A 23,086-nucleotide genomic window follows, 5' to 3' on the forward strand; every position below is an offset into this window, starting at 1 on the left:
TTATAATTGACTTTTTCAGTTGCTTATCGTTGTTAAATTTGGTATTCGGACGGTCGACCTGCTCGATGGCTTTACCGAAACCGCCGCAATTGCCAATCGTTTTAAATGCAAGAGCAAGAGCACTGTTCTTGTCATCAAGAGCATTTACACGACCGTGAGTAATATTATCAGCATAATCACTTAGACTCTTAGTTGCTCGAAATTGGGTGAAAGATTGAATATTAGTTATTTCTAAGCCAAGGTCAAGATAAAATTTCACTAATGTTGTCAGGAGAAACATACTCTTACCATTATATGTTTGTACGACCGTTTCTTGATCGCATTTGCTTCCGGTTTTTTCAAATTGAGCTTTCATATAAGGACTTAAATGCTCGTTTGTGATTTTCATTCGCTGGATCACTGGCGGAAAATTTATGTACGAGATTTGATCAAAGACCTCTTTCGGACAAGAAACATCCGCTACAATAAATCCATATATCTCGTCATTTCGAATGCCGTCAAGAATGCTCTTTTCGGACTCTTTAAGTTTAAATATATGACCCCAATATTTTGAAACACGGTCGACATAATATCTATTTCGGCGATGGATCCATTCACATTCGCGCATAATATGAACAGTCCCTTTTCGAGACAACATACGCTTTTTCTTCTCAAACTCATGGTCAGCCTGACCTGGGTTGCAATCAACGCAATATTGGTGAAAATAACAACCTAAGAACTCAAAATAGTGATGTTTTCCATCAACACAAGCGTAGCCATCAATTTTATAATTGAGAACTTGATGCTCTCCCCTGAAATATTGATGTTCGAGTCGGACTCGCTCGCCATTAGCTTGAACCAACAAGGGACTAAATTCGTCGATGTACGTCAGCCACTGAAGCGCAGCAAGAGAGTTATCCGTCGTCATGATCGATTTGCGGAAGACTGAATTGTCGATTTTCTGCCATCTTATACCTGATTATAATGTGAGGTCAGAAATCAAAGAAGACTTACCTGGAGTGGATGGTAGCAACATTTTTTGAGCGAAGAGGTACAAGGCATTGAAGTCGAAAAAGACTATCTTTGTGAACGGATCCCCATTTGGAGCAAACTTTGCATTTCTCGGAGCGTCTACGTCGGGTCGAAGCTCGGTGTAGCGAGAGTAGACGTTCACCAGACCACCAATTATATTATCACGTAAGAGTTTGTGTTCTTTGTGATAATTTCGGTGGAATGAAACTATATAAATGTCATGAAAATCAACAAGAATAACTTACATGTAAGCGGGGAACTCTTCGAGTAACCTTCGAAAACACACGCCATCGCAAATTTAGGCAAGCTCATACAGAAAGAAGGGTCAATTTTGAAAGTCTCGAAGAATAATTTGAACTGATTGTCAATTGCTTTCGCAAAAGGTGTGACATCTGCCAAATTGTAGTGTTTGAGCCAATGACCCATAGAGTAATTTGGATCGCGTCTTTGATTTCTATAAAACTCCGCTCTGAAAATTTCATAGTCTTCTTCTGAGATTTCCTTATTCTTGAGACTAGAAAAAAATTCTTCTCTTGGAGGGAAATTTTTATCGTTCATGATATCAAAGACGCTACGATATTTTTCATAAGGCCAAATCGCTTTTCTTTCCTCGACTCCTCCTTGCTTGAGATATCCAGCCAAATCAGTTGGAGTGCTGAATAGTTTGGCATCCTTGAATTGATATGTTGGCGTTGACATTGAAAAATAATGAGTGCCTTTTTTTATACTAGTGAATTTTGATCCATACTTTTTCATAAGAATGGGTATAAGGTAGGGACTTAAAACTTTCAAATCAAATTTAGCACTATTGAAACCGAAAATGTCCATTTTCGCGTAGTTTGTTAGCTCTCGTCGAAGATATCGAACTTTCATCTTTCGCTCAGCATTGACTAGAAACTGGTCAGCAATATTCATGTTTCAAAATTACCTGAGTTGATATCGATGTTTTCGAGACTCTGGATTGCATCTTTTAGCTCTGAAGGAAGATACGTTTCTTCAGAGACAGCAAGGTCTTCAATTTCGTCGACAAATTTTTGAACAAGTTGTTTGGCTGCATCATTTTCATCACTTCGCCTTATCAAGAATCGCTGGTATCCAAAATTACTCCCGATTGCGATGGAAAGAAGTCGAAGCTCAGAATGAACAGTTGTTGACTTGGTGGTTTCCTCAATCGGTCTCTCCATTGTTTCGATGTCAAACGTAACTAGATTTTCGAATTTTCAAAAAATTTCAAAATAAAGCTTACCGAATCTTGTCTTTCTGAATTTTCTCATCTCAGAAGACAGGAAACCAGCTTGAATTGCCTCCTCGATCGGGTTTATTGAGACTCCGTAAGCCCGCTGGGTTGGAGTAATTTTTTTGACATTAACCTTACATTTCAAATCATGTTTTTTATACAACGTCTCAAAATATGTTTCAAATCCACATTTCGGGTTCAAACATTTGTAAACTGTTGCTAAATTATTCATGTTGAAAATATATCTCAGATTTAGCGCGTTTTCGGACATAAGCTCGTCTTTATCGACAATAAAATTGAGAGTTCGGGTGGAGTCTTCGGTTCGAAATGTTTGCAAGAGCTCCAATTTGACTAGTGAACGCTGGTCAGGTAGATGAGATGTGCCTAAACAGAAAAAATTCGTCTCCGCATTCATTTTTTTCGCATATTTTGACAATTCTTTCGAAAAGACTCGATCCGGTCCATCAAATAAACTCAATCCCTGAACCTTAAACGAAAAATCATTTATGTTCTCGAGTCGGCCTTTTTTGTCCAATTTACTGAGAAAAATGTCGAGAGAATAAAGGTAAAAATATGAATCACCTTCTTCAACAAATTTATGGGACTTTTTAACGACCACATCATCAACTAAAACAAGTTTTATCGATTTTTTACTTTTAGACTTTACTTTAACGATTTCAAGTTTATAAAAGTCCAAAATATGTTCCGTGGCAAGAGAAGAGTGCGCTAATGATAAATTGTAAATATGCGAAATGAACTGTCGATTAGCTAATTTTCCGTCCTTGAAAAGTTTGCTGTAATCCTCTGCGAATCGCTGAAGCTCTCCAAGAGTTATCCATGGATTTAACCCAGGAAAAAAGAGATTATACCTTTTCATACTTGAGACTTGACGTCCACTCTCTTTATAACAACGTTGACTTGCGCCACCAGCTCAACCAAACTCTAAAAAGACAATTTTGCGCCACCAGCTCAACCAAACTCGATTTCGCGATACTTGCTTATTTCCTGCAAATAAACAAAACAAAATTATGTCTCTAGAAATCTATTGAATTTCAACTGAGTAGAATGAAACAAGCATGAAAACAGGGTAACCAGTTTGGATAGAAACGGCCAGTTCGTAGCCCTGTCGTCGCAGGCGGGACCGGCGGCGTGGAGTTCGATCAACAAGGAGAACAGCGGAGTCGACGACAGCAAGAGTGAAATTTTCTTGTTGTGCGATGCGGGTGCAAAGCCGTCCGTCCAGGTCGTTAAACTCGTCGCTACCAATAACGACGTCCATCGTATAGGGATGTAGAGCTCCAAGTCTAAATCGGACAAGCTGGAGAACGCCATCATCGTTCTTGACGCAGAAATAACCTTTGTAGCTGGTCAGCCAAGGCTGTGTCTCAGCAGCGGTGTAGATCAATTCCAGAAAAAAGCGTAGCTGAGGAATGGGGTGTGTTCGAGCCGTTTCCATCCGAAAGTCAAGGTCAGGCTGATCGTTACCGGGTTGCTCAACTTCCAGATCGCTATCAGAATCCATCTTCTTAATCTTTCTCGATTTTCGGACTAAGTCTTTGAGCTTTTCGAAAAAAAGTTTTGCTGTCTTCTTTTCCTTCAGCTCAGCCTTTTTATTTTCAACTCAATTTCTAGCGCCTCGAATTCTGAAAAGCGCGCCGCGAGTCTGAGCGCCATCGGGGAAATGAGATAAATCCGGGATCAGGGTGAATTGTGAGTATAATTGATAATGTCAACTATTGACTATCAATTAAAACCCCTCCCAGAGACTGAAATTGTTCTTTTTTGTCTCGGCTGCGACAGAAAAAATACAGACAACTACCAAGTCGATTATCTGGAGCCCGATGATGACATAGAAGACAAAGCTTTTAGCGTTTGGCTTGTATGCGAATTCTGCGCGAAGGAAATAACAATCGCCTTTACTCCTGAGGAATGGAACCTTTTCGCCAGTCAGGCTGACAAACAAGAAGACCAATACTTTTCGAGAGTTTCAGCAGTCGCATTTTGCAAAACCTATTTGCTTTCGGATTGCTACGGTGACTTGTTTATCAAAGCTCAACAACGAAAAATGGCTCGACGAGAAATTAACAAAGATGAAGAAAAGAATTGTATCTTTTGCCATGAAGATGATGTCAAAATGGTATGTCTTCCGATTTTCAGCATTCTTCTAATTATTTTAAGATTTCTAGTCCCTGCAAGCATTTTTATTGTGAAAAATGCTATGCGAAACATCGCGAAATATCTCCACGAAAAGACGACTGTGCTTTCTGCAGAATTCCATTTCAATACACCCGATTCTCCGACATTGTCGCTGAAAAAAGGAGAAACGACTAAAAGATCTTTTCGCTTTCACTTTTCTGTCCATGTGCACCTAGGCAATCTGTTTTCAATAAAAGAAAGTGCATGAAATTGAAGGTGCGTGTAATTTGCAGGTGACATATGACCTTAGTGAGGCGCTAGAACTCAAGCTCTGATATAAGCGAAGGTTTGAAACAAGAATCATCAAAAATAGAAATAAGTCTTTTTCGAAATGGAAATCAACAATCAAAACGAGTTGGCCCCTTCTTATGATGACGTTCTGAATGAAGAATATGAGGCCCAGCAGCGAGAAAATGAATTTGCATTATTTCAAATCCCCGGCTTAAAACGAAAAATGAAGAAATTTGCAAGAAAAAGCGTCACAGTTCCATGGCTCTACGACTACAGAGGATATATTATTGTCGGACGGTCTGAGAATGGTACTGTCCAGTTGTTGCAGTTTTTGGAAGGACTGCAAAATTCGCGCATGATGACAGCGACGATCGGGTCAGATGCCGACATCGACATTTCTGGGACGCCAGTTTTTGCAATGGGATCGCTGCCAGATGCTCGACAAATGAATATCGTCAGTGTTGACGACTTCATTGCAATCACCGACGATAGGCTTTTCCAAACAATGGAGCTTGAGAATCAAGGAACTCAGCTTGCGATTAAAATGGACGACGACGGAGAACTTCATTACCACATGGTACGAATCTACTCAATTACTCTGTAACTCTTTCACTACTGTTTATTCTCGATTGTTGAGAATTTTTCCTGCTCTTTCATTTTCTTTCTTTGTTTTGACTCATGCAAACAATCTTTATTGAAATAAAAGTCCTTTTTTCACTGCAATAACTGTTTATTTTTCTTTTGAGGCAAAGTGGATGGGCAGTCAATATTTTTTAAGGCTGTGATTGATGGACAGGGTAGTCGGTTGTTTTCGTTGGCGAACTGCTCGAGCTAGAATGTTTGTTAGTTCAATTTCCTTTTCTTGTGTTTTTCTACCTTGCTGCTCAACGGATGGCTGGGCGCGAGTGTTTGTTGACGCGGGTGTGGACGTTCGAACTGAAGCGTTCCACGGAGGTCGGCAGGCGATTTGTGATGCTTTCGGTTGGGACAAGCGAGCGGAAGATTTTTTTTGTGCGGAAGCGGAAGGAAGTGCGCGTGCGGTAGTTTGAATGCGAGGAGTAGTCATATTTCGTGATGTGGAAGATGTTCCAGCGAGAGAGATTGGCGTAGAGTTGCATGCTGCGGAAGTTTGCGAGGTAGTTCCAGTCGAAGACGCAGCAGAAGCATTTGCTCGTGGACCGGTCGTGGAGAGGTCAATTGGTAAGTCGAAGGAGTTGTCCCACTCAAGTTCAGGCACGCCAGTCTGAGTTTGCGCTAAAAATAAGAATTATTATGAGCTGGTTCGAAAAAATATCTCAAACCTTGTGGTTGCTGGGAGATCGTTTGCTGAGAAGAAGGACGCAGAGCTTCTTGTCGATGAGCTTCTTGTTGGGTAGCGCTGGAATGCTGTGCTTCTGGTTGATGAGTAGCAGGTCTTGTTGAGGTTTTCACGACGACGATGGCTGAATAATAATGTCAATAACACGATAGCAAATTATATTTATTTTGTATGAAATCAAATACCTTGAATAATAAGACGAAAGACGAAATAAAGCCAGATGAGGATGATTACAATTATCGCAACTTCTTTAGAAAAGAACTTGATTAAACAGTCTTTACTTGGCTCAAAAAATTGTCTAATAAAGATTCTAATAGATTTTTGAACCCTTATCCTGAGTACGAGACACAAAAAATCATGTCTCTATCGCCGTCGTTTCCCTGAGGACTTGTTGTCGTTTCCAGACCTGTTGGCATCGTTGGTTTAGGCGACATCGTTGTTGGTGGTCTTCGACCCATCATTCTTTTGTCTCTCTCTTAAAATTAAAAGAAAATAAACTTTTAGAGAGTGTCCTTTTTAGCAGATATGAAGAACTTGGAAGAAAGGCACACGATCGAAGCGCTGGCAGATAGTCAGATGAGTAGAAACGCTGGTAACTTGGAGGATTGAAAGGATGGCACACGGTAGAAGCGCTGGCGGACGGAAGAGATGAGTGGAAGCGCTGGCAACTAGGAAGAAGGCACACAGGAGGCTGAAGATGATATCAGACTGATTGTTTATGATTTTGGAAGCTTACATGAGTTATTGAGGTCTAGATGTCTTCTGGAAGATGAGTAGGTCGTGAGATGAGCAGGTCTGTGTTAAGTTTTAGTAAAATGGTTTGATTGATTTGGATGACTTACTTCGCTTTGGAGTGGCTGGCTTCTTTTTGGTGATCAAAGCAATGAGAATTACCATCAGAAGAAAGCAAGCTCCGACAGCGGACAAGCTTGCGATCTGGAGAATGGAGTCCACGTCGACTTTTTCTTCCATCGACTCTTGAGAAAATAAGTAAAGTATATTCTCTTGTGATCTCTAAGTTACCTCGACAGGCACAGAGGGCGCCAACTTCTTCTTCAGAAACGTAATCGAATCTGTATTGAGCGTAAAAGTCGCAGTTTTCCATGATTCGAGGTTCAGTCTTAGAATTGAAAGAAAATTAGAAGTTTCTCTATTCCGTCAATTATCGTTCTAATCAACAATTAAATTTCTTTCTTGTCCTAAACTTCTTCTATCCGGGATTGGTCTTCCTTCTTCTTTGCTCGCCAGAGACGATTCAATCGCATCCAGTCCGGTCCAGGAGTCCAATTCTCATCTTTCTTCTTCTTTGTCGATTCGTCGTTCTTTGAACCCTCATTTTTGACATCAGGCTTCTTCTCTTTTGTCTGTATCTCTTCTTCGCTTCTGTTATCTTTGTAAAATTATTAGTTTGAGTCAAATTGTCTAAGATTACCTTTGGGATCTTTCCTTTCTCGAGAAAAAGTCGATCTGCGGCAGTCTGTGATTGATCTCCTTACTCGCATTTCGTATTTCTTGTAAATCATGAAGAAAAACCAAAGCGTAGAAGTAACTGCCGCTAGAAATTATATTTAAATATTTGGAATTGATAATTAAATGTTCTTCATTACCTGTAAAAACGGCTTGTTTCAACCAATTGGTTGCTTCAATTGGGTCCGCTTGATTGCTCACAGTTGTTAACTCGGTGACCAGCTCACAAGGGGAGAGAGAGGATGTGCTCGTCTTTGTGATCGGAATTTTTGTCGAAGCAATTTCTCCTCCGGAGAGCTTTACGCGAAATCGAGTCATCTGAATTTCAAAAATAATATATCTCGATAAGCTAGAAATAATTAAAAAAAACACTTGAAGATTCAAAAAATTGGAGTTGAAAGCAGAATAAGAGATTTTAATCAGAAAGAAACTTTTGATTATAGATAGCCGTAAACGACTAGGTTTCTTATAAGTAATATAATTGAAAATTCAAGCTGATTTCTCTTAGTTTTCTCTTATCTTCAATATTTTTCTCTGTTTTCGAATTCTATTAAAAGTCTTGTGCATGAACTTGCAGCGAGCGAAGTGTGTGCTTGAAATGAGCGTGCCCCTGAGCAGGCGCCTCACTGATTCGCCCGTTCAACCCCCGCCCGCGAGAACCTAGCCTGAGAGAGGCGCGCTCACCGCAGGTCTAGCCACGCTGGCGCCAAAAAAAAAGCGCAATCAAAGCAGAATGAGAGAATTCAAATCCGAGCGCCCCTTGACCTCGTGGGAGCGCGCGACCATCAAAGTCGCTATCGACGCAAATCTCGACTCAGTTTCCGACCTTATCAAAGGTATTTTACTCCTTGGAATTTCATAAGCTCATCATTTTTTAGCAAAGAAAGAATACGAAAAGGATGTGAACTTAGCCACGCGAATGATGTTGAAGATGAAAATTACCGACGAAGCAATGGAAGTTGAAACTCGATCCTTTCTTTTGGAATTCATCAAAGGTAGTTTTACTTCCGGCTTTAATGAATTAATGACTTTTCTAGCAGAAGAATTCAAGAAGGACGTCGAAAAAGCAACGAAAATGATGAAGCAGATGACGATAAGCGAAGGAACAATGGAATGGACGAGTCTTCCTGAGAAAATGGAGATCGATAGCGAGGACGAAACTATGGAATACGATCAGATGGACGCGATGGAAGAGTAATTTATTCACAGATAACTCCACCTTTTGATTGATAAAGCCTTATTGAAAACTTTCTTTTATTGATAGAAACTCTTTGATAGATAAATTCTCATTGATAATGTATTTCTACCGTCTCAAAACTAGCCATGACTGATAACCTGCCTTTTATCCCACTTCAAGTGCCAAATTTTGTTCAAGCTTCAAATTTTTGCGCTCTATTTCGCAACAGTTCCAAATCTAACCTGCCGATAATAACTGACAAAATAAAACTCGTAAAATATCAATCCATTGTGTTTTATTAAACATCTGCAGGAGATAGAGCAAATCAAACCCAAGAATCTTGAGGAGACAAAGCAGGATCAGAATCAGTAACAACGATCGAGGCTCTCTTCGCAGTCGATTTCTTCTTTGCTTTCATCTTCCAAATCTTAATTACCATCCAGCAGTAACCAGCAAGCGCGAGTACAACTAGGGTTGTAGCAGCTTTGTTCTGTCTGATAATTTCTTCCTTGATTTTGCAAATCAAGTCGAGAAAAGTAAATTCATCTGAGACTGGTGCGCTGCGATTCATTTTTTAAGAATGATATTTTCGAGCTATCAAGCTTATTTTTATGCCCTAGATCAATGCTTCAAACCAGTGCTAGGAAAAACAACGGAAGTTCACCAAAGCATGTTTATTGAAAGAAATAATCACCGGAAGTTAACAGTAAGTAAACAGTAAGTAAACAGGAAAGTTTGCTAAGAGGAAGAAATTTAAAGTTCGGTAAAGGTTTTTTCTGGCGTCACGTTGGCGGGAGGATCTTCTTCGTCTTCCATCATCTCGGCGGTTTCATCGATGAATTCAGCAGTTTCTCGCGTGATCAGTCCCATTGAGAGTGCTGTATCCAGGGTCTCCCCTAAAAGGTACGGCGATAAACAGGCATCGATTATGGTATCAGGAGTACCTCCTCTTGACGGATTCTCCAGCTCCGATTGCAGCTGTCGGATTTCTTCTGCTCTCGCTTGCGCGTCGTTTTCATCGACGATCTGCTGGAATTGTTCGGCGTCCAAGGAGCCAAAGGTTTCATCAGCGTACGCAATGTCGATTGCTAAATTATTGTTAGACAAGGATTTAAAAATTCAAACTACCTGGGACAACTTGATCATCCTCGTCAGAGGAAGAATCTCCGGTCAAATCAACTTGATTAAAGTTAACATAAGCTTCAATAAAAAAGATTTACTTGTTGTGATTGCTGAAGCCATCATTTGTTGAATGGTAATTGGTCGGAATTCGGGAACCGTAGGTGATCGAATAACAGATGACCGTCCAGCCGGAGAAGGAAACTCAAATGGTGAAGGACGAGGAGAGTCAAATGGAGGAGGCGTCGGCGGTGGCGTGTACATCGAAGCTCGGCTTGTGGAAGGTTGGCACATGTCCCAGGTCGTTTGGGTCCAGAGTTGATTTTTTTGCGATTTTGGTCGAGCCGCCCATTCTTCCTCGCTATCCGGTCCAGTCTCAGCTCCGCTATCATCGTTGTTTTCATCAGCGTCGTTTTCCTCAGCTGCGACACCCACTCCAGCTATACCGTTATCTTCAGCAGCGATAACCTCTCTCGCAGCGTCAGCCTCGTCGTTGATCTCAGCGTCATTATCGCTTCCAATGTCAGTTTCATCATCATCTTCAAGCTGATCAAACTGGTCGACATTCTGTCGTTTTTGTTCTGGCTCATCAGTTTCGAATAATTTTCGTTTGACAGCTAAAAAACCAGTTCTGAAATCGCTTAAAAATAAATTTTACCTCTCGTTTTTTGTGGAGTTGTTGGATGGTAGGTTTCCTCATCATCTTCAAGCTGATCAACCTGGTCGACTTTCTGTCGTTTTTGTTTCGGCTCATCAGTTTCGAATAATTTTCGTTTGCCAGCTAAAAAACCAGTTCTGAAATTGCTTTAAAAATAAATTTTACCTCTCGTTTTTGGTGGAGTTGTTGGATAGTAGGTTTCATCATCAGAATCATCTTCGGAGGAGGATGCTGCGCTGGAATCGTCAATGTCAATTTCACCGTCAGAATTCTCAATCATCTCTTCAAGCCTTGACACAAGGGGCACGTCAAAGTCCAAATGGTCGAGAAGTCCACCTTAATATAGATAAGTTTTTGAAATGACTCAAGAATAACTTACGAACTCGTCGAAGATAGGTCTCTTTATCGACCTCCATTATGTATTGGTCTCTGATCGTGGGCCAAAGTGCTGCGAGAAGGAGTGTAAATTGGTTGGTAAGGTTGTAAGCTTGAGCAATGCCGTCGGGATTCGAGGGAAGATCGAACATCTTTTAATATCAAATTTTGATATCTGATGAAATTCCCTAATCTTATTCCGGTTTTATCGACGGGATCAGTGCGCTTACAACTTGCGCCGCACTCGTTCGCGTGCGCCGCCCCTTCCGCCGGAAGTAAACTTATCAAAATACAATCCTTCTTCCACGCACAAATGTTTTAATCCGGAGGAACAAACGAATTGACATTCAAATTTTGAAGTCAATTTTCATTTCAAAAACTTGCATGATCTCAATTATACCTTTAGAAACTGGTCCGATCCCAAAAATACCACTCAGAAATGAGCCCGATCCGAAAAATACCTCTCAGAACCGGCCCGATCCCAAAAATACCTAAGAAATGGGCCCGATCCGAAAAATACCTCTCAGAACCGGCCCGATCCCAAAAATACCTTCAGAAATCGACCCGATCCCAAAAATACCTAAGAAATGGACCTGATCCGAAAAATACCTCTCAGAACCGGCCCGATCCCAAAAATACCTTCAGAAATCGACCCGATCCCAAAAATACCTAAGAAATGGACCCGATCCGAAAAATACCTCTCAGAACCGGCCCGATCCCAAAAATACCTAAGAAATGGACCCGATCCGAAAAATACCTCTCAGAACCGGCCCGATCCCAAAAATACCTTCAGAAATCCGCCCGATCCAAAAAATACCTAAGAAATGGGCCCGATCCGAAAAATACCTCTCAGAACCGGCCCGATCCCAAAAATACCTTCAGAAATCCGCCCGATCCCAAAAAAATCGATGGTCTTTTCGGTCGGAAATCGGTCGGAAAATCTGAGAGTGTAAATTTGAGCTCGTTAGTCAAAATTGAAGACCAAAAAAGCTGAAATATCAATTTTTCTTTAATAGTTTTTATTCACACCGACACATAATGGAGCAGAAATTAGAAGTAAACGAAGCAGGTAAGACAGATTTGTTGACACCGACATGAAATGGAGTAGAAATTTTGAGTTAACGAAGAAGGAAAGACAGATTTATTTATGCGGAAGTTCCGGAGCGTGGCGGTGGAGCAACAACTTGATTGTCTCCGTCAATGTAAATCGTTCCTGTTTGCTCGGACTGCGTTATAACATCATCGTCAGGGGTCGTACCCAAGTTCCATCCAAGAATTGATGTTGATTTGAAGACATTTTCTTGACCGCAAACGGGACAGTCATGAGATGGCTCTTTTTCAGGTTGAAACGGCGAAGCGTACCGGAAAATGTACGCTTTTGGCTCATTTCTAATCTGTTCAGACAGTGTCTGAAGAGCCTCGCGTTCGATCTCGACCAGAAGTTCCTTCTTAGTGTGGCGAAACTCGAGCAGATGAAGGAACTCAACCTCGAGTTCATGTTTAGCTCGAATAGGCAGACGGAGCTCAATCTCTTCTCCTGAGAATCCATCAGGGAAGAATTTATCTGCATTTGAGATCACTGTTGCGTCAATGTAGAAAACTCCTCCTTTGTTAGCGGTGTGAAAATCAAAATCTTTAATTGTAACGATCATTTTTTGCGAATGAGAGAAGAATCAATTTTGCTCCAGAAGTTCAAATGCACTGGCTTACCAGTGTTCTTTTTCTAGCCTTGTGACCGCCTTTACGCTTCCTATGCTTATAAACAAAAGATCCTGCTTCAAAGAACAACAAAAAGATTTATCACCTACATTTATTTTCACCGAAAAATATTTACAAGCAAAGCACCACAGTATGAAAGTAAAGAAAAGCAAGCGTCACAGTTTATCTAAGAAAGAAAAGCAAAGCACCACAAGAAAAGACAGTTTCATTTGAAGATTCAATGATTATACTTTGTCACCTTCCATTCTTTCAGCTTGAATATTGGTGATCCACAATTTGAACAATCCTCTGGAGAAGTCTGCTCGAGTTGCATCGGGAAGTTGTATTTAAACGTCCAGCAACCATAAATTGCTTCCGATTTTTTTCCCTCGGAAGTGACCACTTTTTCAAGAAGAATTATTGGCACGGGCTTTTTTGAGTGGCGAAATTCCAAAAGCTGAAGGAATTCCGTCTCAACCTCTTGTTTTGTCGAGACTGTTATCCGAAGATCAAGCTCTGCTGCTGGGAATCCACCAGGAAAGTGAACGTCGATAAGCGGCATGCACATGGCATCAATGTAAAAAACTCCTCCACAACCTTTATGCTCAAAGTCGAAGGCTTCAATTTGAACCATATAATCAGCTGAGGAAACTTCGATACAACGAAACATTATTTTTTGATGAGAATGAGATCAACTATAAATTCTTCTATGAGGTTCAAAAGCGCTGGATACTCGGTGCCTGCTTTGGATCACTGATTCTACTCGAGCGAAACTTTGCGTCTTCAATGTTTATAAATAAAGGAACCTGCTCGAAAGAACGACAAAGAAATAAAAAAAAAACACCAAAGTTTATTACTCGAGTAAAGAAGGAGAAAACGATCAGAAAACGAAAAGATTAGATGGACATTGGTTGTTCGGAAGTCGCCTGAATTGGAGTTGACTGAATCGGAGTTGCAGGGTGGCTATTTTGGATTTGGGGGTTAGTTGGAATTGGATTGGATCCAATCCAATAAGGTTTGGATGGAATTTGGATGGCCAGGGTACCGGATTTTGTTGGGGAAAATTGGGCAATTGGGGGAAATTGGGGAATTGGATCCAATGAAAATACATCGCTAAACTATGCAAAGAAGGGTCATTTTCATGATAAAAATGAACAATTTCGGATAAAAAATCATTGTCTTGGCTATGTTGATCCTCTTTTCGGATAAAAACTTACTGTTTCGCTTCTTTTCAAAGTACTAAAAGCCTTGGAAAAATTGGAAATCCAATTGGATCTAATTGGAATTGGGGATTTTTGGGGAATCGGGTAATAATTGGATTGGGTTGGATTTTGGATGGATAGTTCCGACTCAAAATTTATTGGATGGAAATTGGATGGCCAGACCCCAAAATTTTGTCCAAAATAGCCACCCTGGGAGTTGACTGGATTGGAGATGGCTGGATGGGAGATGGCTGAATTGGAGTTGACTGAATCGGAGTTGACTGGATCGGAGATGGCTGGATGGGAGATGGCTGCATCGGAGTTGGCTGGATTGGTGTTGGCTGGATTGGTGTTGGCTGGATTGGTGTTGGCTGGATTGGTGTTGGCTGGATAGGTGTTGGCTGAATTGGAGTTGACTGCATTGGAGTTGACTGATTCGGAAGTCGACTAAATCGGAAAGTGTAGGAAGCGGGGATATTGTGCTCTCTTTCCCAGTCGGATTGCTTTGACTCGGAAGTAAGGTTGACGGACGCAGGTTGATGAGATTCTGTGAAGGACAGAAGAGTAGCGAACGTTTCAGAAACTTCAGCGGCAGTCTTTTCAAACATTCTCAAGTTGATTTCTGTAGCAGGTTGAGTGTAGTCGAAATGAGTCTCAAAGCCTGGGATATAAGATCCCTTGACTTTGAAAAATCCGCCTCCGTTGTGTGATCGAAAAGTGAAAGATTTAATCGTGACAAACATCTTTTTGAGAATGACGAAAATGACAAAATCAAGTCCAGAAGTGCTAAAGCACTGGTTAGTCAGTGCATCTTTTATAACCAGTGATTATTTTATGTTTACCTTTACAATAAAGTTTTTTCGACTTGTTTATGTTCGTCGATCGTAAGTTTGACAGATACAATCGACCATATAACAATATGATAGTCATCGTCGTCATCAAGGGGTTTGTTGAAATCGAATGTGAAGGAGAGCCATCCTTGTGATATTTCCTCGCCTTCAAATTCATGAGCAAAAATTGCATTGCTCTTGTACGCATCCATGGATGTCACATAAGACAAGTTGCTTTGAGAGATTCTTCCAAGAGCATTTTGAAATTTCCAATAAGGGAGAATTGGATACTGATTCGTGATTTTCTAGGAATATGATAAATTTTTTTATTCTTTTATGTTATCTTACCTGAGGATAACCATGAAGCGACTGTCCATTTAATGTAACGTTTATTTGAGTAAGATCCTGATGAAAACTAAAATTTGTGGACTCAAACGCATCCGATCCAAACAAGGCATCTGTTTTGATGAGACCAAAGAACATGTACGCGGGAGTATTTCCACCAGTAACATTGAGCAGCTGTACTTGCTTACGTCCTTTGGGTAAAGCCATTGTTTTTATCATTGTGTCATTAAATTTGTAGGAGATCGGTTTCGATTTGATTCTCGCAAAATGATTTCTCAAGCTTGGAGAGGACACATATTCAACCATTGCATAGGCATCTGTTATTTTGAGAGCTTCTCCAGCCGGCAACTTATTATTTGGGTCGCTTCCAATAAAAATTGTAGAGAACTCATGCTTTAAACGGTAGAGCGTCAGTGATAGATCAGTGTTGAGAGGAAGAGGTTTATTTTCAAGGAAGAATCCGTGAGTAGGTAAGAAGATGAGTTCGTAAACATAATTCCCATCAGAGTTGACAAAGCAGCCTGGTCTCCTACCGTCTCTGATTTCTTCCTTAGCCGCATCAGTTGCAAGTGTCTCAAAATTGTACTCGTCGTAGTACCCCTCGATCTGGAAAGCAGTCATCACATATTGAGGATCATAGTTTGTCAGCTTTGTCAGATAATCAGCGAGCATATAATGTGCGCTAAGATTACAGTTAGCCTTATTTATGAACAGAAACTCTTACTTTGAATTGGAGTTATCAATTATTTGAGAATTCACGGCAACTTCTGTTTTTCCAAATTGTTTGCTTGCGAATCCATTGCAGGGGATGTAGTTCTTGTCCAGTTCGATCGTAAAATGAATCGCAATGTTGTTTTTGACGAGAAAAAGATTTGGATCCGCATCGAAGTGGAAATGAAGACGACCGGTCAAACTATCTACCTCTCTTGGATAGTGACGCTTGACGACTTTCTGGTCGTAATACTCAACTTCTATCATAATTTCAGTCTAAATGGATAAAATTTGAAGATCGTTTTCACCAATTTTAATCACCAAATATGAGAGAGTTTATCAAAAAGAAGTTGATCGTTTTCAGAAAGATTTTTAGAAAAGATAGAGGAGAGTTTTTTCAGAGAATAAAGGGAGCGAAAGATAACATAAAAACAAACGTAGAAACCACAGTAAAATGACGCATCTGACTGAATTCTTTTATAAAAATATCTTTTTCGATCACCAAAAAAGTCGGTTAACTCTTTTGGATATTTTCCTAGTTTCAAACTATCAAAAATCTCGATTTTTGACTTTTCAATACGAAGTGCTATCCAGTGAGAACCTTTTGACTTTTCTGGTGAAAGATTAACAACTAGAAAAGCAGGATATTCATTAAGAGAAGGTAATGTATCAATAGAGAAAACACCAAGAAAATTTTCTACACGTTCTAAACGTTTAGCAATATAGTAAGAGTTCATGCTCTTTTCTTTTTGGACGACTTCTTTGACTTTTTCAAGTCTTTTGTTGTAAAATTTCTTTTTTTCTTTGGTTTTGAGGAAGGTTTTTTTCTTGCTGGAGTGAGTTTGAGTTTGGTTGGAGCTTTTTTTGATTTTCTTTTTCCTGCGCCCGACTGAGATTTGGGAAACCATTTTTTTGGTCGACTTTCGAGCGCGGAAATAATGGTTTTCATTCTCTTGTTTTAATCTCGATCTGGAGAGAAAAGTGTTGGACAACGTGTTCCTCGCCTAAGTCGATTGAGAATCTCGTATCCCGCCAGTTATATACGTTCAAGGGGAAGAAAAGGGAGCGTTGGTCGGAAAAATGGCACCACCTATCGTTTGGACGGAGTTGACCCATCATCAGCGTATTAGGTTGACCATAACAAGAAGCAATCGAGTTACATTCAATGAAACAAATGTCAACGTCACGTGGAGTGGTCATGAGATTACAGACAGCGCTTACAATTTGAACACAGTATTCTTCGTTGTTATCAAATAAAATTTCAGGAACTTCTAGTTCCTTGCTTCTTGTTCCGAAAAGATTCAATATCATTGGCGACTAGATTGAGTTCGAAATAATACTTTATTCGAGGTTGACGATTTCCTTCTTCGTCAGCAATTTTATACCAAACTATACCAGCTCTTTGACGGATGTCTGTGATGATGTAAACTTCGTCTGACCAATTTTGAGTGTACCCTTTTTCGAAAAGTTCTTTTTTCTTTTTTACTCTCACTACGTTGCCAACTTTTAGTCTGGGCTTGACTTTCAAGTCAATGTCGGGATAAAGTCGAGTGAAAACCTGTGCTCTATTTTTTGGTGAGACTTGGTTTGGAGCCATGCCAATGGAACGATGAGGAGTTGAATTATATCCTTTTGTTATTGCCGGGAGAACGTCAATCCATGTTTTTGTCTTCTTTGTTTTCATGAAAAGATGAATACGTTTCCTGAAGGTTTGAATCGCACGTTCTGCTATCGCCGCCTTCATTTTACTTTTGATACTATAGTGATGCATCCCATAACGATCCAGAATTTTTCGCACATTTGAGTTGTAGAACTCCAGACCTTCATCTGTAATTAAAGAATTTGGCCACTCAAGAAAATCTTGAAATATGTCGTTGAGTGCGTTTGCTACATCCTTTCCAGATTTAGTTTTGAGAGGTCTTGTCCAAACATAACGTGAAAAACAGTCAATGATGAGAAGAATAAAAACGTGATGTCGATTAGAGTATTTGAGTTTTTGGTAATCAATAAGATCACCCTGGAATATTTTGAACTGAGTGTCGACTATAAATCGTCGACGAGGAAATCGCTTTTTGGAAATACGACGATGGGTACTCGACACTTTACTCTTCCTGAGAAATTCCGCTACTTTCGCTGAGAACGCTGGAGCGCTTGCCACGTTTTCGTAAAGGGCTTGAATCTGATCCTCCAGAGCTGACTTCTTCGGAGCTTGGACTTTCGGATGAGTTTGAATTTCTTCTTCGCTTCGATTTTTTTGATTTTTCGTCTGAGCTGACGTATTCGGTACTGGATTCGCTTGAGGTTGAAGAGCGTTTTCGCTTATTCTTTTTTGATTTTGATTTCTCGTTCTCGGAACTGTCGTCTTCCGAAGACGCTTCGCTTGAGGTTGACTGTCGTCTTCGCTTCTTTGTTTTCTTTTTTGATTTCTTGTCGACACTTGACTTCTTGCTCCGCTTTCTGGATCTTGACCTTTCAACCTCCGACTCTGACGAGTCTTCGGTAAAACTGTCGCATCTAATCTTTGATTTGACTCTGGTTGATTCAACTGTTTTGCACGGCGGGTTTTTCTTCGCATCTTTCTTTTCAACTGCCTCGAAAGTATTGTCTCTGTCGATTATATCGAAATTTTGCTTAAAATCGTTGTATGGTACGATGCAAGCCTTCATTCCGCTAACTGAGAAGACAACCGGATAATCGGAGAATATATCCGTATACAGTCGATAGCTCGAGGCATGGCCTCGAGGTGATTGATCCAGAAACATGTACGGATACTGCTTATTCTTGTTCTCTTCCGTCGCTCTTTTGTAAGCTTTTAGAAGTCCAGCTTGACTACAAGCACGTTTGTTAACTGTTCCATCAAGACAGTTTCTACAGAGAAATGTCGCGTTACAGTTGAGCTTGATATTTCGTCCGAATTTTCCCTGGGCATAGTTATTTTGAGTCATTATCATCACGTTTAGATTTTTCTTTCCACTTGTAACTCGAAAAAGATGATCAATTGCCTGACTTTGAATTGCTTCCTCGTACAAATCATCAAGTACAATTGTTGAGTGTGAGGGAATCTCGTCAATTTCTTCTTGAGAAGGCAGACCAACCCTGTAACTAACAGGGATACCAAGATCATCCCATTGGACAGGCTTATCTTCAAGAAAACAAGGATAAAAGTAGACAACACGTTTTGTTTTCTTCTGAAAAATATCTCTGTGTTGTAAAACTTGCTTTGCTAGATAGGTCTTTCCAGCTCCTGATGATCCGCTTAAAAGAATTCTGTAAGGATAGGCAAACCGCATATCTGGTAAAATTTCTCCATTTATTATCGTACTCATTTTCTCTTTTGCTTCAATTCTATTCCGCTCATCCTTTTTATTTATAAAATAAAGCGTTGGGTAGAAATTTAAAATAATCAAAAATGAAATTTTATTTGGATAATTTACGGATATACAACGGAACTAATTGATTACGAAAAAAATTAACATTGAACTTCCGGTAATTATTTATCAACTGCACTTCCGGCCCGAAAATACGTGTTTCCGGTCCGGAAATACTTGTTTCCGGACCGGAAGTACTTGTTTACATTAAGTCCTCCATTAATCTTTTGGGTTTTAATTACGACGTGCTTGTTTCTATTGATCAGAGATGGCGCTATTTCCTTGGCGCTAACCAATCAAAATTGATTTGAGAAATTAAAAATTGATTGCTAATGGTATAATTTTTGAGTTCTTTCTTCTTCCACGTTAGCCGGATGTCTTGGTCAAATAGCAAATCACACACTTCCCCTTCCTTATCAATTCGTGTTTCGATAAGGCAATCATTAGTCCGAATTGACTACTGAATCCAGCTCATCGTTGGCGTGAGCTGTCACGTGATTGAGCAGGAAATCTCTGACAAAAAGACGGAAGCAGTTGGAGGCAGAGCTGCAGGTACTCGGTTCACGCAAGCAGTAATCACCGCCACTAACTGAGTCAGAAATGCGATAAGAACCGAACTGATAAGTCGCGGAAAGCACAGCACGACGCCCAGCTCAAGCAAGAATGGGACAGGAAAACGGGCCCACAGAAGAGAAAGCAACTATTGCTAAGCATTTCTTTACCCCTGTTGAAAAAGACTACGGGAAGAAAAGGAACGCGTGCAAAAATTGAGCCAACAACGAAGTCAACACCAACAAAGACATCATTATCAAATCGCCACCAGTTCCGAGGACGATTATTCGCCCAGGCTAAAACAGTAAATAGCACTTTTGGTCGACACGCCGCTTTCCCAAGAAAACTACTAACCCACACTCTCTTGAACACCATTTGTCTACCCTAAAATTGCTGACCAAAAGTTCTAGTCGGAGTACAGGAAATCCAGATGCAATCAGAAGTCACAATTATCTACCTCGAACTGATATGAAAAAATTAGAGCGAATCTTCGACATTTTTCGTGAGTCCGATATTTTTTAATGGGTTTGATTCTTTTTTAGCCGATCTTCTGGGAGCTGGAAATTTCGCTGACGTACGGCGCGCAATAAACAGAGAAAGCGGCCAAGAACAGGCGCTGAAATTTATCAAGAAATCCAAAGTCCAAGATAGGCTTCACGTTGACAACGAGATCGGCATTATGCAGCGGTATGTTCGGCAGAATTCAAGCGCTCGGCATTTTTTTTCTTTGCAGAAAACAATTTCTAAACTAGCGTGTTTCTAAAAATTCAGTAGCTTGGAATTCTTTCTTGTTATAAAATTGGAGTACGTATGAAAACCATAAATTGACCGGAGCGGGGCCATAATGATGGGCTTGTCTTATCTCTGCGAAATTCTTTCAATCTCACGGAGTTTTAGGTGCAATCATCAAAATATTATACGACTTTATCAATTCTTTGAACTTCCCAAGGAAAGGTTCAAAATTCGAAATAGACGACTAATAAGCTCCGATTCTTTATTATTAAAGAATAATATGGACCCGACTGTAAGTCTTTCTGCCTGGTCCTTGAGTACGTGAATGGCGGCGATTTATTTGATGCAATTCGAGAAGCGGTAAGTGCCTTTTCTCAGGATTACGGAAAATGAACTTGGCTCCACTGGTGACTTTTTGGGAGAAGAAGTGATTCAGAAGTCTAGTGTTTTGCGTTCAGAAGCGGTTCACGGAGGTCGACGCGGGGAAGATAATCAAAGATGTGGTCGCTGCTCTGGTTTTTCTACACGACCGTCAGTAAACGATTCCCAAATACATACATTTTTAAAAGAGAATGCGTTAACTTTTGAATAATTTGGACATTGGGTCTGCATTAGAGAATTCATTTCTAAGCATTTAAGTTTCGCTTCCTTGTTGGCGCATATCTGACGGTCATCGAGCAAAAATAATTGTGCGGGTTTGAGAGATTTATTTGGAATCCTAGAGTTAGATCGCGCATCGCGACATAAAGCCGGAGAATGTCCTCATTCAGAAGAATGCCTCGCTACATAATGTTTCTTATATCCACATGGCCAAGGTATGTTACGCACTAGCGGACATTACGTAAGCATACAGATACAGAAATTACCTGAAAAATACAGGAAGCGAAAAAATAAAGTTCAAAATTTTCTTCCATTCAAAAAGAAGGAGGCTTTTCTTGCACCTCCGGTCGATGACATTTCCGAAAATATTTTGACAAGAGTAACGTCGCCGCGCAAAAAGGTTGATCAAAATTCCAAAGCATCATTTTTCTAAAAAAAAGATTAATTCAAATTTTATACGAAGCCGAATAACGTGAATTAAAATCAACCAAAAGAGGGTGTGATAATCGATCTTTTCGATGGCTATCCCCTTAAAAATTTTTCTAGCTTGCTGATTTCGGAATGGCGACGACTGTGGCCGGTCCATTGACAGAAATGTGCTCGACTCCGACATACGTGGCACCGGAAGTGCTCTCCCGTTCGGGCTACACTTACCAGGAAAGGGTGAGAATTGAAAAGGACGCTTGATAAATTATCGGACATCTCGTGGCGATGAGATACGTCCCCCGGAAAGTTCATTTCCTCGAGGAGACAACACAGCTCTCTCTGAGGGCGGATTAACTCGTCCATTTTGCGGTCAAGATGATCTCCGCTAAACTCACCTCAAAATTAAGATTGATCTTTGGAGTCTCGGCGTTATCACTTATATTCTGCTTTCAGGTGCGTTTTCCTCAAAATTCGCTCTCCATGCATTTTTAACTTTGATAATTAAGGCTCTCCCCCATTCCGTGCAGAAACAAAGGACGCCAGCTACAATTTGATCCAGCAGGGACAGGCAAGGCTTACCAAAATTCTCCGAAATCGACACCGATCTCGGTTCATGGCGGCTTTACTCTCAGCGCTCGCGCTGGGCAGCAGACACAACAAATCTATCAAAACAAACGTTTTAGACAATAATTTTCGCTTCTTTGTTGCCATTTGAACATTCAGCTGGCTCTTTCGCGGTGCGAATTAGTGGTGTAACGTGAAAGACAGCAGCTGATTTTCGTGGAACTCGGAATGAAGATTTCAAAATTCATCCTTTATTTCAAATCTGGCAACACGTGACTTTGAAAAATCGAAATTATTTCACGGAAAACGAGCTGGAAAGCGTAAATAATCGAACACGTCGTTTTCAAAATTTCCCCAGTTCAGCGCAATATGTTTTTTTATGAAGTAGCAGCCCGTGTCGAACATCAGATAACGTTGAAATTTTGGTCAGCTAGTGCTAGTTTACGTTTACGGCGTCGCATTGGAATAACATTACGCGCGCTGCCAAGGTCTGCGTTTCTACCAGCATATAAGCTCATGGACTCATAATATAGTGTTATGACGAAGATTACTAGATTTGACTTCACTCAGGTTAATTTTAGAAAGAAAAAATGACAATGTTTTTTCAGAAAGTTTCATTTTCTTATTTTTTGGAAAAAAAGCATAAAATTCGAAGAAAAAAGTCAGATCGGTCGAAATTTTTTATCAGTTGCATAATAATTCAAATATTATTTCTATCCGACTCCCTTGGCCGCGATAAAAAAGGGTTTGATGTTCGAAGAGCATAAAAAACGTCGTGATACTGTCAGCTCCTCGTCATGGACCTTGCTTTAGAATTGATTGAATATTAAACAGGGCGGCAACTGAGTTAGAATAACAGTAACAGTCGCAGTGTAATAACGTAGTGAAAGCACTTCATCTCCTCGCTGCTCGTCGTGGATCAGAATGCTAGACAGACCGCACGATCAGCGTCAGGGTTTGTTAAAATTTGGCTTTCTTCAACAAGACTAACAACACTTTTACTAGCCATCCCTGGCTGCAGATGAACACAAAGGAAAACTTGCCAGACCTCTACCGACAGGACTCGGTTCATTCTTGAGGTTGACCTTGACTATTTCCCACAAGGCTAGACTAGAATTTCTAGTGCTTCCAAAATGAACCGAAGGATTAGGTTACAGAAAATTTAAAAACATACAGCAGCAACCAATACCAATGAACAAACAAATAAATTAGAATGATCAATTCAAAACTTATTTTATTTGCATCAAATTTGACAAAAAAGACGAAGTT

At 40.3% G+C, this 23,086-nt stretch overlaps 3 protein-coding genes and 2 long non-coding RNA genes across 5 annotated transcripts; 2 read left to right on the plus strand and 3 right to left on the minus strand.

The window, feature by feature from the left end:
• Positions 1-6,333: 6,333 nt before the first annotated feature.
• On the minus strand, positions 6,334-7,150 carry LOC145712391 (uncharacterized). Its single transcript, XR_014135224.1, has 4 exons — positions 7,017-7,150; positions 6,836-6,970; positions 6,730-6,788; positions 6,334-6,684 (listed from the first exon to the last, which is right to left on the minus strand). It is a non-coding gene; the product is annotated as an uncharacterized LOC145712391 (long non-coding RNA).
• A 42-nt stretch (positions 7,151-7,192) lies between these two features.
• On the minus strand, positions 7,193-7,778 carry LOC145712120 (uncharacterized). The gene is made up of 3 exons (XM_081789806.1): positions 7,601-7,778; positions 7,426-7,548; positions 7,193-7,383 (listed from the first exon to the last, which is right to left on the minus strand). The coding sequence occupies exons 1-3, from the start codon at positions 7,776-7,778 to the stop codon at positions 7,193-7,195; spliced, it is 492 nt and encodes a 163-aa protein (XP_081645932.1).
• A 396-nt stretch (positions 7,779-8,174) lies between these two features.
• LOC145695319 (uncharacterized) lies at positions 8,175-8,829 on the plus strand. The gene is made up of 2 exons (XM_081772318.1): positions 8,175-8,296; positions 8,339-8,829. Exons 1-2 carry the CDS (start codon positions 8,194-8,196, stop codon positions 8,656-8,658), a joined length of 423 nt encoding a protein of 140 aa, XP_081628444.1. The 5' UTR covers positions 8,175-8,193; the 3' UTR covers positions 8,659-8,829.
• A 4,889-nt stretch (positions 8,830-13,718) lies between these two features.
• On the minus strand, positions 13,719-14,811 carry LOC145708999 (uncharacterized). The gene is made up of 2 exons (XM_081786692.1): positions 14,532-14,811; positions 13,719-14,475 (listed from the first exon to the last, which is right to left on the minus strand). The coding sequence occupies exon 2, from the start codon at positions 14,430-14,432 to the stop codon at positions 13,845-13,847; it is 588 nt and encodes a 195-aa protein (XP_081642818.1). The 5' UTR covers positions 14,433-14,475; positions 14,532-14,811; the 3' UTR covers positions 13,719-13,844.
• Positions 14,812-21,626: 6,815 nt separating this feature from the next.
• On the plus strand, positions 21,627-22,886 carry LOC145698336 (uncharacterized). The gene is made up of 5 exons (XR_014133919.1): positions 21,627-21,706; positions 21,760-21,821; positions 22,258-22,305; positions 22,708-22,772; positions 22,823-22,886. It is a non-coding gene; the product is annotated as an uncharacterized LOC145698336 (long non-coding RNA).
• Positions 22,887-23,086: the final 200 nt, after the last annotated feature.

Source organism: Oikopleura dioica, chromosome 1, assembly GCF_907165135.1.
Source record: "Oikopleura dioica chromosome 1, OKI2018_I68_1.0, whole genome shotgun sequence".
Classification (NCBI taxonomy): domain Eukaryota; kingdom Metazoa; phylum Chordata; class Appendicularia; order Copelata; family Oikopleuridae; genus Oikopleura; species Oikopleura dioica.

Excerpts from the sequence above, each read along its gene's own strand:
- LOC145695319 (XM_081772318.1), top strand. The coding sequence starts at position 8,194 with ATGAGAGAATTCAAATCCGAGCGCCCCTTGACCTCGTGGGAGCGCGCG. Across the intron at positions 8,297-8,338 it reads AGTTTCCGACCTTATCAAAG|CAAAGAAAGAATACGAAAAG; the intron begins GTATTTTACTCC and ends ATCATTTTTTAG.
- LOC145712120 (XM_081789806.1), bottom strand. The coding sequence starts at position 7,778 with ATGACTCGATTTCGCGTAAAGCTCTCCGGAGGAGAAATTGCTTCGACA. Across the intron at positions 7,549-7,600 it reads GAAACAAGCCGTTTTTACAG|CGGCAGTTACTTCTACGCTT; the intron begins GTAATGAAGAAC and ends TATAATTTCTAG. Across the intron at positions 7,384-7,425 it reads AGAAAGGAAAGATCCCAAAG|ATAACAGAAGCGAAGAAGAG; the intron begins GTAATCTTAGAC and ends AATTTTACAAAG.
- LOC145708999 (XM_081786692.1), bottom strand. The coding sequence starts at position 14,432 with ATGTTTGTCACGATTAAATCTTTCACTTTTCGATCACACAACGGAGGC.